We start from the raw sequence: 19,203 nt of genomic DNA on the forward strand, positions 1-19,203 counted from the left end.
ACGTTGAATTATTGAGCACACTAGAACTTGACTTGACAAATACCCAAGTCAACTGTTCAGCTCAAGACTGAAAACAAATTAAATGATAGAAATAGTCCAGATTCAGAACAATTTTCTGTAAACCACTGATGATTATGGTCCAATGCATAAAATGCCGTTAAACATTTGTTACTAGAATTTACTTGTACTTTCCATTCACTTTGCTCAATCTTAAACCTCAGGAATCATTCTTCTGATTAAGTTTCCATTGCTGGATTGATCATTGTACAGTGTTCCAAAGGAAAATCAATTAAAGATGCCAAAGCAACATCATTGTAATGCAGAGAAGTGCGCACACCGCAGACAAACCTCAAAATGAACAAAATTATAAGTTGTACCTTACTAAAGCCTAAAAATTAATCCGTGCGTGAGTGAAAATTTGTATCTGCAATCCTCAGTAAGCAGCACATAGATATCCAACCACATGTCTGTACAGTGCCATGGTTCAATGGCAGATGATGAATTTATTGTTAATAAAAAGAACAAGTTTGCGATGCTGAATCAGCACAGTGTTGACTCTTAGTGCTTAACAAAAATACTTGATTGTCATGGTCGGAAATGATACTGTACATTTTGGAACACAAGCTCAAACGTTTAGAAAAAGCAAACCTTTCTTTCTGTGCATTTAGTTCAGTCCTCCTTCCTCTGTGAGTTCCTGCAACTCTTGAAGAGGAAGTGTGAATTTGTAAAAGAGCAGGGATTGCAAATATCAATCAAACCCCAGTCCATTTCACTCAGCATTCCTACTGCTTGCTTCACTGAGCAGGTTCGGTGTCAGAGTCTGAAGCAGAGCCATTAAAAAATGTTCCAGCTTTTGGAAGTTTTTGTCAGTGTTGTGAGCTGTAACTGGGGATGGTTTCTGCACGAGGAATCCTCAGAGGATACGAGTCATCTAAGCACAAAGGAAGGGGAAATAACAAGACTGTTTTTAAAATTAAATATAGGCAAGAACAAAAACACCACTGAATGAATCACAATTTGAATTAAATGGGATAATCACTGAGTCCCCTTTATATTAAATTCCCCTTGCAGCTTCAAAATGTGAATCTTTTCATGAGTAGGATCTTTTTTTAACATCAATCCATTTGTATCATAATTCATTCATTAACCTACAAAGCATTAGCCAATCTTTGGACATATATTAAGGAGGATTGTGCGAGCTGTTGGCAAAATAACTTTGAATGCACTGTCAAAATTTACATTCTAATCATGTTGCTATCAAAGCAGAACCCAACACTTTCACCACTCCTTCAGTCAATTTTCAGTGATTGATGACAGGCAATACTTAAAGTGCTGTCAAAACTTTAGTCTTCTATCATAGCTCCAGGTGAAATACTTGAGAGAGGATTTTTAAAGGCATGTACCAAACACTTGTTGGATAAGGAGAACAGAACGCATCTGTCACCAGGAGTGATGACCAAGCCATAAGCTCATCTCGAGACATTTTTCAAGGCACTTTGTGCTTTCAATAGTCACAGAGAAAGGCAGATTGTACCTGAGAATTGCTCAAACACTGGGACCATAATAGATGAAGATTCTATATTTTATTTTTCATCCTGAGACTTTGTTGGTTAGTCACTCAGTGGTTTCCACTAGCACCTACGAGCAAAAAACACTTAATCTGCATCAAATATATCTTTTCTCTACTCCAACTCTCCTTAAAGACACCAGTTGATAGTCTATGCACCCCGCAAATGTTATTTTATTCATAGGGGTCTGGCCCCATTGATAATGAACATCATCATCAGACTGCACATCAAAGAAGTGATAGTTGCTCATGTACTCCACACTATTCTAGGAAGCACCTGATGTATATACATACACAATTTCAACTTGGCTAATTTTCCTTGCCCCACCAAAGAAATGCATAGCCAAACTGAATCATGCTACTGACGCAGCAGAGAACAGCCTAATCCAACACTGATTGGGAACCAATTCTGAGGCAGTCCAGCTAGTATGGCTTAGTTAATCACTGGATAAAGTCTCATAATCACTGAGGGAAACCCGAAGACTGGATATTTATGATAGAAGTTAAAAAGTAGGAGATATGATGAAAGTACCGTGCACTGAAGTGACATTTTATTTTATGACCAAGTGATAAGGTGCTGGTTGAATAAAGCTTTCCATTACAGAACTGAATCGCAAATCTCAGGTGTGGACATTGGGAAACACTGAGCAGGTGACACCTGCCTCTCCACACCCAGAGAGAGGAGGCAAAGTTAAAGGGAGACTTGTCTCTCAACTGATTTTTCTTAAGCCAACTCAATAGTGGTCATGGTGAAGACCTGGAGCAGGTTGTTCACCTTCCCTCCCAGCTTCAATTGCCCAATGGACCTGGTTCAGAACATCTGGAAACTGGAGAGAAATAGAAAGTTCAAGAAAAAAGCCATAAAATCGAAACCCACTTGCTAACTTTAACTTGGAGTGCTGCGAGCGTTATTTTATCTACACCAAGGCCAATATACAAACATTGCAGTGTATATTTATACTGATATAAAATAAAGAAGCTAGAAATGTTACTGGACGAAATTCAATGAGTACCTTGAGAAAATATTACTGCTCTTAAAGAAGAACCTGTAAGTAACTGACTGATCAAAGATGATGGAAAAGCAATATATTAGTGGACAGTTGTGACACTGTTGTAATTAACACTGTGGGGCATCTCACATAAAGCAGCTCATAAGTCATAAGCTGAAATGTGTAATACTTCACTCCAGGCACAGTACTTAAGAGACATACTGACTCCAATAAAGTGACAGAAATTGACAATATTTAGGGCTTGGGATATTGCTTGGCCTCCATTTATAGCACTGCCTTTTTGAAAAATACATGAAATATTTCAGCTTGTCCTTTACTTACTGAATAGGCTTCAAGATTATATTTGCGTTCTTTTGAAATATACTTGCCGTAATCAATTGCTAAAGAATGTCAAAACAGACAGCAGCATTGTGGGATAGCTTTGTGTGTCCTTCTGATCAGTTAAGTGGAACAGAGGCCAGGATTAAATTTATTGTTAATGCTTTGAGTCCGTGTGAGTCTTCTTCAGAGCTCTGAAGAAGAGTTCTATGGACTTGCAACATTGGTCAGAATTCTCCGCTTCCTGCTGCTGGCTGTGAGAATAGCAATCGGGCAGAGAATAGCACAAAATAGAAAATCACAATTTGCAGCCGACGTCGATTTTGTCATCATACTTCAGTACCTCGCTGGTGGCATTACCGAAATCTGTGACCCGGAGCAGCGGGTCCACGCAAACCCATCATTTGCATGGATTTAAATCCCGTTATTGGGTTGGACACTTCATGCTGCATCCCTCTGCGATGCGCCACCCCTCTTAGCCAGACGTCTCGCAATGCACCACCCCTCTTAGCCCGACGTCTCGCAGGCGCAAATCGTGCAAGTATTCACAAGCGGGGCCTGGGGACCAGGGCCGTTGAGGGGGAGCAGAAGGCTTAAATTCCTCTCAAAATTGTCAAGCTTGCTGGAGGTGACGGGGGGGTGTGTGTGGGGTGGGGTTGCTGCCCGCTGCCCAGGCCGGCGCCAGTAGCAGGAACAACTTGGTGCCTTCGGGATCGGGGTTGTCCGGCACAGACCGCCATTGCTGCAGTCTGTGGATTTAAACACAACCCTTTGGTGCAACTTACAGGCTCCTGGTTGCTCACATTGCTGACCACTCACTGTGTCCTGTCAATCTCAGAGAGCCTCTGGTGATGAGGGAGCCACCTAGGCTGCTCCTCTAGATACCCTCAAACCACATCCGTTTCAGCAAGGGGATGGGCATGGCTCAATCAGGGACCCACCAGGCCTTGGCACTCCTCAGAAGTACTGCCCCACTGCAGAGGAAGCAGAGGATTAACAGAGCTCACTCCAAACTAAGGACACCTGCGCCATTGCCTTTGTAACCCCCCCGGAACAGTGCCCCTCTCAATGAGGCCTCACCAGTAGCCCCATCCTTCAGGATCATGAGCTGTCTTCTCCGGGTGAGGCAGGTCGCAGTGGCTGCCTCTGCCACGTCTTCCAAGCCGCTGTTCAGGAGGGCAGGCTCCAGTCTGTGGCCCACTCTGGGGAAGATGGCGTCCCTCCTCTCCTAACTGACTCCCAAAATCAGGGGGTAGGCCTTCTCGGAGTCATCTTTGTAGCTGGAATGAATGTGTGGCGAGTGGAGCACTTAAAAACAGCCCCAGCTGTCAGGCTCTTTAGCGCTAATCCCGGCCCCAGCGCTTACACCACCCAATGGGTCGGGAATTGCTTCCAATTCACCCTGGCAGAATGCTGGCCCATTTGCATGTCCTGAATTGATGAATGAATAGCGCGACTAATGAGACACAAATTTAAAGTTATTCAGTCCCGACGCAAACGTTCCAGCCTCCGAACGGAGAATTCCAGCCATTATCTCTGTTTCCCTCTCCACAGATGCAGCCAGACATGCTGAAGGTTTCCAACATTTTCTTATTTATATCAGATTTCACTATCCGCTGTATTCTACTTTTATTAAATTCATTGTTCTCTGACTTTGTAGAAAACTAATGCCTCAAATTTTGCTGGAAACAGTACTTCAATATATTGCAGTTTAGCTCGAGGTGACATTTTGAATCATTTAATCTTGGTTAAGGAACATGGTATTAAGCTCAATTATTTGTATAAACAAGCTCACCAGAAGTACTTTCACCTTTTTCATTAAGTGGTCTAAATCGCATCGACCTTGCTTGAAGGAAATGTTTGCCCATTTCTTCCAAATTCTGTAACAACGGACTGATGCATTGAAAATAAATTCTGTTTCACAAAATAAATCGAGCAACAGCTTCAATGTAAGACTAATTGAAGATTTATGATAAAATGATCTTCTGATCTGATTCATGGGAGATATTGGGCAAGACTTTAAGTCATGCAAACCTATTTACTTAGAGTTATAAATTGGATCCATTGTTTTGATTTTTATAAACAGAAACTGTTTTTGAATTACTGTGAAAAGCAAAAATTCTCATGATACAACTTTTATTCCATTGTCAGATCGGTACATATGAAAATACCTCCTGGACTAAATTTTCAAGCAGATAAGTACAAATGGTCGGCAAATCTATTATTTCTGTTGAGTCCCCTCCTCTTTCCATTCTCCTATGCTTCTTGTTAATTAGTCTGAAACCTATTTCTAGTTACTCTGTTTATTTAAATTATGTTTAAACTGCTCACGTTTAACTGAAAATAAAAAAAACATGGACACCTTCATGAGCTTAACATTTGACCATTTTCTCATATGCCCATTTTCTCCACTCTGCAATTATAGCTATTTTCCTCTCAGTAGCCACAAGATGTCCCCATCTGTCAAAAATATACAGAAGCATTTCCAACTCCACATAGTTTTCAGATGCAGAAATTTGACAATGGTCTTTTTACTTTGACAGAAATCAATGCTTAGTTTGTTGCCAATGTTCGTTGTGTTTTTATCGGAGTTCGTTATTTTTGTTCACAGAAGCGAAATACTCCTGGAAATCTAAATAAAAAGAGAAAATGCTGAAATCATTCAACAAATCCAGTAGCATCTGTGGAGAAACAGAGAAAAGGGGCCAAATTTATTGGGCGAGATTCTACGGCCCCCTGCCGGGTCGGAGAATCGCCGGGGGTCGGCGTGAATCCCGCCCCCGCCGACCGCTGAATTCTCCGGCCCCCCAAAAATCCCCCCGACGTGAATCACGCCGCCCGCCTCGGAGAATGGCGAGGACCGGCATGACGCAATGGGCCCTGCGGCCGCCCCAATTTTCCGGGCCGGATGGGCCGAAGCCAAAGCACCTATTTAACGGCGTCAACCAGTTGTGATGGTTGACGCCGGCCAGCGCGGAGGTAGGGCTCAGTGTTGGGCGGCCGCAGGAGAAGTGACAGCACGGCCGCAGTTGGGAGTGTGCGTGCCGGGGAGGAGGGGGCAAGTGCCGGGGAGGGGGGGGGCGAATGCCAGGGAGGGGGGAAGCAAGTGCCGTGAGGGGGGGAGTGAGTGCCGGAGAGGGAGGGGGGTGAGAGCCGGGGAGGAGAGGGCGCGTGTCGGGGAGGGGGGGGCGAGTGCCGGGTAAGGGGGGGGGCGAGTGCCGGGGAGGGGGAGGGGTGAGTGCCGGGGAGGGGGGGGGGGGGGGGCGAGTGCCAGGGAAGGTGGCGTGAGTGCCGGGGAGGGGGGGGGCAGTGCCGGGGAGGAGAGGGCGCATGCCGAGGAGGGGGGGTTTGGGGAGGTTGTCCACCTGGCCAGGTGCCAGCTTCCAACAGTCGCGACCATGCAGTCCATGGCACCTGGCTGCGGGGGGGGGGGTGTTACGGGCAATGGTGACATGTGGTCTATCCCCCACCCCCGACCCCCTGCAGGCTGTTATGTTTGGTCATCACCCAGCGATGTTGGCCGCACTTCGATGTTGCCCTGGGGGAGCAGGAGCAGGAACGTGCCAGGGAGGCGGCGGAGGCTGCCGCAGAGGAGCGTGCTGCAGGGAGGCAGGTGGCAGGCGCCCAGGCTGGAGGGCCGCCGCCCGACAGGACGAGGAGGAGGAGGAAGAGGAGAGGGAAGTGGTGGTGCCACGGCGACGGAGACGCCCGATGAGGCTCCGTGTGTACCGGCCCCGCTCGTCGTTGCAGGACCTGACGGATCGGGCATGCAGGAGGAGACTCTGGATAAACCAGGAACCCGTCGCCCATATCTGCTACCTGATGGCACACCTGGCACCGCGTGGCACTGGGGGAGGACACCCTCTCCCCGTGGCCGTCAAGGTTATCGTGGCCCTGAACTTTTATGCCACGGGGTCACTCCAGGCGCCGAGTGGGGACCTGTCCGGCATCTCACAGGGTTACCCGTTGTGGTCGTGGCTGATGACACCTATACCTTAGCCACAGACTGATGCGGAGAACCGCTACAACGATGCCCATGCAGGGACCAGGGGTGTTATAGAGAGGTGCTTTGGGCTGCTAAAGATGCGCTTCAGGTGCTTGGACCGCTCTGGAGGAGCCCTCTAGTACCCGTCAGATAGGGTCGGCCGCATCGTTGTGGTCTGCTGCGTCCTGCACTACATGGCCCAGCAGAGGGGCGATGTGCTACAGGCAGAGGAGGGGGAAGGGGAGGAGCCGCAAGACGATGCGCTGACCTCCCCAGATGAGGAGGATGGGGGCAATGGTCAGGACAGATGGGCTGGACATGGACGGGAGGCAGCCCATCGTGACCGGCTGGGCCAGTGGGCACGCACAGGCTGATTGCCGCCCGGTTCACGGACCAGGGGGGCGTGGGAATCACCGAGTATGGGCACAGACTGCTCACTATGGCACCAACCTACCACCCTCACCCCACCCAACACCAACCACCCTCACCGTACCCACCCACCAGCCTACCACCCTAACCCCAGCCACCCACCACCAACCACCCTCACCCCACCCACCCACCAGCCTACCACCCTCATCCCACCCACCCACCACCAACCACCCTCAAGCCACCGTCCCACCAGCCTACCACGCTCACCCCACCCGCATGCACACCACCCCTCCATTGCACATTAACCTGCGGCACAACGGGCCGGGCTCACACGGTCGCCGGTGGAAATATGTCTATTGCAGGCCATGGAGGATGATGACAACTCGCTCTGCGATGAGCTCTGGGCTCTACATCGTTGGACAATATCTGACCCATGGCCACAGTACCACCCTCCACGCGGACCGTCCCTGCATGCGGCCGTGACACTGCAGCGCACCGTCCCGTCGTCTGCCCGGGGGGATGGCGAGGGCAACCCGGGGGAAGTGGGGGCACACTCACCTGAGGCCGACGTTCTATCACCCCTCACACACACACTGACGCTCACCTCACACCACACCCCCGCATGCATTGGACAGAGCACAAAGGCAGCTTATGTAGGTGTGAAAGTGATTTTAATAACAAACAGTTCATACACGTGCCCTAACCCCTATAACTAATCTGTGCCCTGCACCCGTGCCAACTTACTCAGTGTCTAATTGTTTGGCCTTACGGGCCCTTTGACTACGTCTAGGTGGTTCCCCAGACGGTACAGCAGAACTGAGGTGGATTCCTGTGATTCCTGCCCTGTGACTAGGGGCCCCTTTGGTGGCTGTTTCCTGGGGCGACCCGGCCTAGATGGGCCAGGCTGCGGCTCGGGCGACTGGGATGGCGAGCTGCCAGCCTGTCCTGCCCATTGCCCACCAGATGCACCTGGGTGTCGCAGTGTTCCGGGGCCTCCCCTACAGGGGGACCTGGATCGGGCCCCAGCACCTCCTCCTCCCTCGGGGTGTCCGATGGCCCCCGGGCCTCTACATATGTCGGGGATGCGAACGGACTGAGCATCCGACGCCCCCCCCGACACCTGGCGCTGCCATTCCTGGAGGCGCGCCCTGCTATCAACAAGGGTCTGCAAGTTTGCAGCCATGGAGCTCAGGGAGTTGGCCATCCCTGTCTGTGTCTGGGTGACGCCGGCCAGTACCTGGGCAATGGCACCGATGCCCTCAGCGATGGCCTGCAGAGACTGGCCCATGGCCTGCAGAGACTGGCCCATGGCCTCTGCGATTTACTGCTGGCTCTGGCTCATGGCTGTCTGTGAGAGGGCAGCCATGTCCTGGGCCACGGACGCCGCCCGCTCAGAGTGTCCCAGGCCTTGCATACTGCGACCCATGTCTGACACCGTCGCACCCATTGCCTCCACCGCGGATGCCACCCGTGCGGTTTCGTCCTGGGTGGCACGCATAACCGGCACCACTCCCTGCTCCTGCGGGTGGACTCCTCCACCTGCGTCTGCAGCTGCCGCAAGCCGGCCGTCACCTCCTTCGATCGTCCTTTGGTCCATGACTGCATCGGGTCTATGGGCGGGTGTGGTAACTCCAGGAACCCGGGACCCGTCTGTACAGCAGATAGTTGCCTGCGCTGGGCTGCCCTCCGACCGCCCGGCCCCTCGGCTGCTCCTGCCTCCACCTGCTGTACCGGGACGGCTGTGTTGTGTGCACCAGTTAGTGTCCCAGATGCCAAGGTGAGTGTCTCTGCGATGGTGCAGGTTGTAGGAGATGGCAGTGGTGTAGTGTCGTGCTCCTCATCTGACCTGAAGTCCAGGGTCCCCTGGAGTGGTGGTTCATGTCCATCCGTCCCCTGTGTGTCAGTGTCCTGTGTGTCAGTGTCCTGTGTGTCAGTGTCCTGTGTGTCAGTGTCCTGTGCATCAGTGTCCTGGGCGTCAGTGACCTGGGCGTCAGTGTCCTGGGCGTCAGTGACCTGGACGTCAGTGTCCTGTGCATCAGTGTCCTGTGCATCAATGTCCTGGGCGTCAGTGACCTGGGCGTCAGTGTCCTGTGCATCAGTGTCCTGTGCATCAAGGTCCTGGGCGTCAGTGACCTGGGCGTCAGTGACCTGGGCGTCAGTGTCCAGTGCATCAGTGTCCTGTGCAGCAGTGTCCTGTGCATCAATGTCCTGGGCGTCAGTGACCTGGGCGTCAGTGTCCTGTGCATCAGTGTCCTGTGCATCAATGTCCTGGGTGTCAGTGACCTGGGCGTCAGTGTCCTGGGTAGGTCTGTCCTGGGTAGGGGTGTCCTGGGTAGGGGTGTCCTGGGTAGGGGTGTCCTGGGTAGATGTGTCCTGGGTAGGTGTGTCCTGGGTAGGTGTGTCCTGGGTAGGTGTGTCCTGGGTCGGCTGCGATGGGGGCCCGTTCCTGTGGCTGCCCCCCTCATCGCTGAGTCTGGCCCGCCGGCGTCACCGCACTCGCACTAGATGAGGGCGTCGTCTCCCTGGTGCTCCGGGTCTGTCCCTGGCTCGTGGCTGCCCTGGATCATCCTGGGGATGTCGTATGCCTAATGGGCCGGGTCTGTCCCTGGCTCGTGGCTGCCCTTGGGGCATCGTATGCCTGATGGGCCTTGTCTGTCCCTGGCTCGTGGTCGGCATCCGCGGGGACGGGTGGGTCGACGTTTGGTCCTGCAATAAACAATACAGCATGCATGGTTAGACACGCGGGGGATATGGGGGTTATGGGGGAAGGGGGATATGGGGGAAGGGGGATATGGGGGAAGGGGATATGGGGGAAGGGAGATATGGGGAAGGGGAATATAGTGGAAGGGGGATATGGGGGATATGGGGGAAGGGGGGAAATGGGATGTGGGGGAAAGGGGGATATGGGGAAGGGGGGATATGGTGGATATGGGGGAAGGGCGATACGGGGGAAGGGCGATATGGGGGAAGGGCGATATGGGAATATAGGGGTTATGGGGAAGTGGGATATGGGAGAGGGGGATATGGGGGAAGGGGGGATATGAGGAAGGAGAATATGGGGGAAGGGTGGTTATGGGGAAGGGGATATGGTGGATATGGGGGAAGGGGGATATGGGGGAAGGGGGATATGGGGAAGGGGGATATGGGATATGGGGGAAGGGGGATATGGTGGAAGGGGGATATGGTGGATATGGGGGAAGGGGGATATGGGTGGAAGGGAGATATGGGGAAAGGGGGATATGGGGGGGGGATATGGGGGAAGGGGGATATGGGGGAAGGGGGATATGGGGGAAGTGGGATATGGGGGAAGGGGGATATGGGGTAAGGGGGATATGGGGTAAGGGGATATGGGGGAAAGGGGATATGGGGGAATGGGGATATGGGGGCATATGGGGAATGGGGGATATGGGGAGGGGGAATATGGGGAAGGGGATATGGGGGAAGGGGGATATGGGATATGGGTGAAGGGGATATGGGTGAAGGGGGATATGGGAGAAGGGGGGACATGGGGAAGGGGGATTTGGGGGATATGGGTGAAGAAGGATATGGGGGAAGGGGGATATGGGGGAAGGGGGATATGGGGGAAGGGGGAAAGGGCACCGGCAGTGGGGGGTCTCACTTTGTGGTGCACCCCTGACCTCTGCATCTGCAAACCTCCCAGTCCTCGGTCCGCCTGCAAGTTCCAGGGCCTCTCCTCATGGATGGTGGGTGGTCGCAGTTAAGGTGGACCACCTCCGCTCCTCACACGCTCCTGGGTGTTGTGAGCGCGCTTCTCCTGTGGGGGGGGGGGGGGGCGGCGGAAGGATGGCAGGGATAAAGGGCAACAGTGTTAGGCAGACAGATACATGCGGACCAGCAGGTGTGTGTATGTTGGCACACGTTCACAACCCATCCTGCCACTGCAGCCTGCATGGGTGGGTGCAGCCATGTCGGTTGCACCTAGGGCTGTGCCGCCCATCGGTAGTGGGGGGGGGGGGGGTACTCACCCTGGCTGCCCTGGCAAGGTCATTGATCTTCTTGTGACACTGGACGCCATCCTTGCTGTCACGGCCACGGCACTGACGGCCTCTGCCACCTCCCTCCACAGACACGGCTGAGGCGTGGTGCGACCCTGCGGCCATGTCCGGGGTACAGGGCCTCCCTCTTCTGCTCCACTGCGTCCAGGAGCGCCTCTATGTCCTGCTCCTGGAACCTCGGCGCTGCACTGCGGGCGGCCATTTTGACGGGTCTCCGGGAGGGGGGCTGTCATTTGTGCTGCGACGCGGGGGGGTCTGTCCTTTCTGCTGCGATGCCGCGCGGCTTCACTGACGGCGCGCTCATCCGCGACGGGTGACACTGTCACGAATGGCGTCACACCGCTGCTAGCCCATTCCGGGCCGGAGAATTTGCGACATTTCGGGGGGGGCATGGTTAGACATCAGGCAGTGATCAGGTGATATGGGGGAGGGGATATAGGGGAGGGGGGATATGGGGAAGGGCTGTCGGTGGCTCACTTGCTACTACGCCCCCGACCTCTGCATCAGCAACCTCCCGGTCGTCAGGTCCGCCAGCCAGTTCCAGGGCCCTTTCCACGTGTTCGGTCAGTGGCCTCTCATCAGCGGGGCCTCCTCCAGTCCTCACATGCATGCTCCCTATTGTTGTGCGCACGCTTATCCTGTGGGGGGGGGGGTGGCAGGGGTAAAAGGCAACACTGTTAGGCAGGTATATGAATGTACGCCATCGGTTGCGCGTGCATTGCAGAGGTTAAGGTTAGGGCTGGATTCACTTGGGGATATGGGGGATATGGGGGAGGGGGATATGGGGGAGGGGGATATGGGGGAGGGGGGATATGGGGAGGGGGGATATGGGGATATGGGGGAGGGGGGATATGGGGGAGGGGGGATATGGGGGAGGGGGGATATGGGGGAGGGGGGATATGGGTGATATAGGGGATATGGGGGAGGGGGGATATGGCGGAGGGGGGATATGGGGAGGGGGGATATGGGGGAGGGGGTATATGGGGGAGGGGGGATATGGGGGATAGGGGGGAGGGGGGATATGGGGGATATGGGGGAGGGAGGGATATGGGGGAGGGGGTATATGGGGGAGGAGGGATATGGGGAGTGGGATATGGGGAGGGGGGATATGGGGGATATGGGGGAGGGGGGATATGGGGGAGGGGGGATATGGGGGAGGGGGGATATGGGGGAGGGGGGAGATGGGGGAGGCTCACCCTGCCTGCTCTGACGAGGTCGTTCACCTTCTTGTGGCACTGGGTGCCTGTCCGTGGTGTCAGGGCCGCAGCGGTGACGGCCTCTGCCACTTCCCTCCACAGACGCCGGCTGTGGCATGGGGCAACTGTGCGGCCGTGCCCGGGATACAGGGCGTCCCTCCTCTGATCCACCGCGTCCAGGAGCGTCTCCACATCCCGTGACTCGAACCTCGGGGCTGAGCGGCAGCCAGCCATCCAGTCGGGTGTTGCGGTCGGGTGTTCCGGTCGGTTGGGGGGGAGCAGCGGGACCTTATGAGCCGTCACGCCGTGCGGCGCGTATGACGCTGCACGGCGTGAACCACTGCACAAGCGCGGATCCCGTTACGTCGCTGCTAGCCCATTTCGGGCCGCAGACTTTCGACCTATTTTTCCGACTTGACGCAAGTCGGATTTGCGCCGTTTTTTGCGCCGATCGGCGGACTTTCCGCCGATAACGGAGAATTTCGCACAGGGTTTTTCCTGTAAGCGTTCACATGGCATTCGCCACCACATGTATGCTGGAAAGGTTGCACGTAAGCCCTGTGCAAAGTCACGTACAATGTTGGTGCCCGATTCCTCCACTTCCTCGAATTCTGATAAGTCTGCCAATGTATCAAGCATTTCTACATGCATATTCACCAACATTTTCCTGTATGCGCCACCATTGCAGTCATGAATTGTGTCCTCTGCAGCAGAATTCAGGTGCAACCTCACCTTCCAGCCAGCTGCTCTTCTACCAGGGCAGCACGGTAGCACAGCTCCAGGGTCCCCAGTTCGATCCCCCGCTGGATCACTGTCTGTGCGGAGTCTGCATGTTCTCCCCATCTCTGCGTGGGTTACCTCCGGGTGCTCCGGTTTCCTCCCACAGTCCAAAGACAAGGTGGATTAGCCGTGCTAAATTGCCCTTTGTGTCCAAAAAGGTTAGATGTGGTTATTGGGTTACGGGGATAGGGTGGAAGTGAGGGCTTAAGTGGGTCGGTGCAGACTCGATGGGCCGAATGGCCTCCTTCTGTACTGTATGTTCTATGTGCCATCCTTTAGGTAAGGTATTTAATTGCACTGGTTGAAGGCCATGTACTTACAGCCATGGAGTTTTTTCAGCACTGAAAGAAGCCATTGTGTCCTGTGCCTATCTACTCTAATTCGATTTTCCATCACTTGGTCAGTAGCCTTCAAGTGCTCATCTGAAATCTTCTTAAATGTTGTCAGAGGTCCCACCTTTTTTTTTCTTTATTTATTCATGGGATGTGGGCATCGCTAGCTGGGCCAGTATTTGTTGCGCATCCCTGAGGGCATTTAAGAGTCAACCACATTGCTGTGGGTCTGGAGTCACCTGTAAGCCAGACCAGGTAAGGACAGCAGATATCCTTCCCTAAAGGGCATTAGTGAATGAGATGGATTTTTACAACAATCGACAATGGTTTCATGGTCATCATTCAACTTTTAATTCCAGATCTTTATTAAATTTCATTCAAATTCCACCATCTACGCTGGTGGGATTGGAACTCATGTCCCCAGAGCATTACCCTGGGTCTCAGGATTACTAGTCCAGTGATAATACCATTACGCCACTGCCTTTCCCTCCCACCCTTTCAGGCAGTGAGTTCCAGATTTAAAACACGCTCTGGGTGAAAATGTTTTTCCTCGCATCTCTTCTAAACTCCTTGTCCCTTACCTTAAATCTATGTCCCCTGGATATTGACCCCTCAGCTAAGGGGAAAAGTTACTTCCTATCCACCCTATCCATGCCTCTCATGATTTTATACCTTGATCAGGTCTCACCTCAGCCTTCACTGCTCTGAGGAAAACAACCCCAGCCTATCCAGTCTCTCTTGATAGCTGAAATGCTCCAACCCAGACAACATTTCCTCTGCACCCTCTCTAGTGTATTCACTTCTTTCCGATAGTATGACACCCAGAACTCCACATAGTACTCCAGCTGGGGCCTAACCAGAATTTTATACAGCTCCATCATAACCTCCCTGCTATTATATTCTATGCCCCTGTTAATAAAGGCAAGTATCCCAAATGCCTTCTTAACCACCTTATCTACCTGTCTTGCTGTCTTCAGGGACCTATGGATATGCAAACCAAGGTCTCTTTGATCCTCTGTACTTCCTAGGGTCCAACTATTCATTATATATTTTGTTGCCTTGTTAGTCCTCCCAAAATGTATTACCTCACACTTTTCAGGGTTAAATTCCATTTGCAACTGTTCTGCCCATCTAACCAGCCAGTCTATATTGTCCTGTAATCTAAGGCTTTCCTCCTCACTATTTATCACAATGCAAATTTTAGTATTGTCTGCAAACTTACCGATCATACCTCCGATATTCACATCCAGATCATTAATATACATTACAAACAGCAAGGGACCCAGCACCGATCCCGACGAAACATCACTAGACACAGGCTTCCAGTCATAAAAGTAACCTTCGACCATCACCCTCTGCCTTCTGCCACTTAGCCAATTTTGGATCCAATTTGCCAAATTGGTCTTGATTTCCATGGGCTCTTAATTTCTTGATAAGTCTTCCATGCGAGACCTTGTTAAAAGCCTTACTGAAGCCCATGTAGATTACATCAACTGCATGACTATCATCTACACACCGAGTCACCTCCTTGAAAAATTGAAGCAAATTTATAAGGCATGATCTCCCTTTGACAAAACCATGCTGACCATTCTTGATTAATCCTTGCCTTGCCTCCCCAAGTTCAGGTTCATTCTATCCTCAAAATTCTTTACAATTATTTCTCTACCACTGAAGTTTGACTCACTGGTCTGTAATTTCCTTCTTTATCCCTACCACCCTTCTTGAACAATGTGTGGTAGTATGTATTGGGGGTCATGTGGGACTGGAAGCCCTAATGTCATTGGCTGACAGATCCCGGGTCCTGGTTGGCCGTTGACCTCATACTCCGCCCTGAAGGCGAAGTATAAGAAGCCGGTGCCTTCCCCCGCAGGCCAGTTTATTATCGGGCTGCTGGGGAACAGACACGCTTAATAAAGCCTCATCGACTTCACTCTATTCGTCTCACGGAGTCTTTGTGCGCCACAATTTATTAGGCGTGCCTAAAAAGGACTATGGAGCTCAGGATCATTCCAGAATGCCTGAGGATCAGCCCCCACACAGTGAATGCGGCAGCAGCCTTCAAACACTGGCAGACTTGCTTTGAGGCCTACATCAGATCGACCACAGGCCGAGTCTCAGACGAACAAAAACTGCAGGTCCTGCACTTGAGGGTGAGCACGGAGATTTTCACCCTCATTGAAGACACCCGCGATTTCCAGACGGCGTTCACAGCACTGAGAAGTCTCTACGTTCGCCCAGTTAACCAAATCTACGCTCGCTACCAGCTCGCGACAAGACGGCAAGCTCCCGGAGAATCGATGGACGAGTTCTACGCCGCGCTGCTGATTTTGGGAAGAGCCTGCAGCTGCCCGTCGGTGAATGCAAACGAACATACGGACATGTTAATGCGCGATGCTTTTGTTGCAGGTATGCAATCCTCCCAAATCCGCCAAAGACTTCTAGAAAAAGAGTCACTAGGACTCTCAGAGGCACGGGCCCTGGCAACCTCGCTGGACGTAGCCGCGCGTAATACCCGCGCCTACGGCCCCGACCGCGCGGCAGGCCATTGGGCCCCGTACGTACCCGCCGCGGAAAACCCCCTACCCCCCCCCCCCCCGGACACCCCACAGGCTTGCGCAGTCCAAACGCCGAGTCGCACCGGGGGCGCACGCTGTTATTTCTGCGGCCAGGCGAAGCACACCCGACAACGCTGTCCGGCCCGCGCAGCCATCTGCAAAAGCTGCGGGAAAAAGGGCCACTATGCGGTGGTGTGCCGGTCCCGCGTGGTCGCCGCCGTCCTGGGAGAACAGGGAGCCCTACAGGCAGTCTATGCCTCCCAACCCCCTCAGCACGCCATGTGCGACCCGCAGGCGCCGCCATTTTGGGTCCCGACCACCGCGGCCCCGGGAGAACTGGGAGCTCTGCACGCCGCCTACGCTCCCCAACCCCTCTCCCCGCAGCCCATGTACGACCCGCCGCCGGCACTCCCGATTTGGGTGCCGGCCAACACTCTCCACGGAGAGGAGGGTTTTTTTCGCATCCCGAACGCCACCCTCACCCCGTCCCGCACCCCACGCCTGACCCGCCGGCGCCACCTACCTTGACCCCGACCACCGCTGTCCCCGGCGAGGGAGCTCCGCGCGGTGCCAGCGCTCGCGGCCCCACGACTGACCCGCCGGAGCCGCCGACCTGGGCCCTCACCCCCGTCCCGCGCCCCACGCCTGACCCGCCGGCCTGGGTCCCGACCACCGCTGTCCCCGGCGAGGGAGCTCCGCGCGGTGCCAGCGCTCGCGGCCCCACGACTGAACCGCCGGCACCGCCGACCTGGGCCATCACCCCCGTCCAGCGCCCCACGCCTGACCCGCCGGCGCCGCCGACCTGGGCCCTCACCCCCGTCCCGCGCCCCACGCCTGACCCGCCAGCGCCGCCGACCTGGGCCCTCACCCCCGTCCCGTGCCCCACGCCTGACCCGCCAGCGCCGCCGACCTGGGCCCTCACCCCCGTCCCGTGCCCCACGCCTGACCCGCCGGCGCAACATACCTGGACCCCGATCACCTCCGTCCCCGGCGAGGGAGCTCCTCACGGTCCCAGCGCTCGCAGTACTGACCCGCCGGCCTGGGCCCCGACCACCGCTGTCCCTGGCGAGGGAGCTCCGCGCGGTCCTAGCGCCCGCGGCCCTGGCGCTCGCAGCCAAGGAACTCCGCGCGGTCCTAGCGCCCGCGGCCCGGGCGCTCGCAATGCAGGAACTCCGCGCGGTCCTAGCGCCCCCCAGACCCCCCAGCACTCAATGTGCGACCCGCAGACGCCGCCATTTTGGATCCCGACCACCACGAGGGGAGGAGGGGCCCCGCCATCTTGGACCACCCCCGACCTGTACGACGCATGGGGGCGGCCATTTTGTCCACCCCCGACGCAATCTTGTGACCCCTCAGCCATGGGCGAGGTATGGGGGTGGCCATTTTGTCCATCCCCGACGCCATCTTGGACGGCAACAACGGACCCCACCCCACTACTACAACCACGGCTCGCTTCGGTTACACTCGATCAGGCTCGGCCCCGGACTCTCCAGACGACGACGACAACGGTCCTAATTAACGGCCACGAGACGCGATGCCTAGTCGACTCCGGGAGCACGGAAAGTTTTATACATCCCGACACGGTAAGACGCTGTTCCTTAACTACCTTCCCCAGCGCACAAAAGATTTGCCTAGCTGCAGGATCCCACTCCGTACAGATCCAGGGATTCTGCATAGTTACCCTAACGGTACAGGGGAGGGAATTCAAAAACTACAAACTTAACGTCCTTCCCCAACTCTGTGCCCCCACCTTGCTGGGCTTAGATTTTCAATGTAACCTACAGAGCCTTACGTTTAAATTCGGCGGCCCCATACCCCCACTCACTATCTGCGGCCTCGCCACCCTCAAGGTGCAACCCCCGTCCTTGTTTGCGAACCTCACCCCGGATTGCAAACCCGTCGCCACGAGGAGCAGACGGTACAGCGCCCAGGACCGGACCTTCATTCGCTCCGAAGTCCAGCGGCTACTAAAGGAGGGCATAATCCAGGCCAGCAATAGTCCCTGGAGAGCACAGGTGGTAGTAGTGAAGACAGGGGAGAAACAAAGGATGGTCATTGACTATAGCCAGACCATCAACAGGTACACACAACTAGACGCGTACCCTCTCCCCCGCATATCCGACATGGTCAATCGGATTGCCCAGTATAAAGTCTTCTCCACCGTGGACCTCATGTCCGCCTAACATCAGCTCCCCATCCGCCCAAGTGACCGCAAGTACACAGCCTTCGAGGCAGACGGGCGGTTATACCATTTCCTACGGGTCCCTTTTGGCGTCACAAACGGCGTCTCGGTCTTCCAACGGGAAATGGACCGAATGGTTGATCAACATGGGTTACGGGCCACGTTCCCGTACCTCGACAATGTAACCATCTGCGGCCACGATCAGCAGGACCACGACGCCAACCTCCAAAAATTCCTCCAGACTGCCAAAGCCTTGAACCTCACATACAACGAGGACAAGTGCGTTTTTAGCACCGATCGGCTAGCCATTCTGGGCTACATAGTGCGCAATGGGATAATAGGCCCCGACCCCGAACGTATGCGCGCACTCATGGAATTTCCCCTCCCGCACTGCCCAAAAGCCCTGAAACGCTGCCTGGGGTTCTTTTCATACTACGCCCAGTGGGTCCCCCAGTACGCAGACAAGGCCCGCCCCCTAATATAGACCACGACTTTCCCGCTGTCGACAGAGGCTTGCCAGGCTTTCAGCCGCATCAAAGCGGACATTGCAAAGGCCACGATGCGCGCCATCGACGAGTCCCTCCCCTTCCAGGTCGAGAGCAACGCCTCTGACGTAGCTCTAGCGGCTACCCTTAACCAAGCGGGCAGACCCGTGGCCTTCTTCTCCCGAACCCTCCACGCCTCAGAAATCCGCCACTCCTCAGTGGAAAAGGAAGCCCAAGCCATAGTGGAAGCTGTGCGACATTGGAGGCATTACCTAGCCGGCAGGAGATTCACTCTCCTCACTGACCAACGGTCGGTAGCCTTCATGTTCGATAATGCACACCGGGGCAAGATCAAGAACGACAAGATCTTGCGGTGGAGGATCGAACTCTCCACCTTCAACTATGAGA

General features: G+C 54.3%; 1 protein-coding gene across 1 annotated transcript in view; it reads right to left on the reverse strand.

The window, feature by feature from the left end:
* Nucleotides 1–472: 472 nt before the first annotated feature.
* LOC140428334 (docking protein 5-like) overlaps nt 473–19,203 on the reverse strand; it is a 788,856-nt gene continuing 770,125 nt past the window's right edge. Inside the window, exon 8 of the mRNA XM_072514688.1 lies at nt 473–931. Coding sequence (XP_072370789.1) covers nt 867–931 — 65 coding nt within the window. The 3' untranslated portion in view covers nt 473–866. The remainder of the gene's footprint in view (nt 932–19,203) is intronic.

The sequence above is a fragment of the Scyliorhinus torazame genome, chromosome 8 (assembly GCF_047496885.1).
Source record: "Scyliorhinus torazame isolate Kashiwa2021f chromosome 8, sScyTor2.1, whole genome shotgun sequence".
Classification (NCBI taxonomy): domain Eukaryota; kingdom Metazoa; phylum Chordata; class Chondrichthyes; order Carcharhiniformes; family Scyliorhinidae; genus Scyliorhinus; species Scyliorhinus torazame.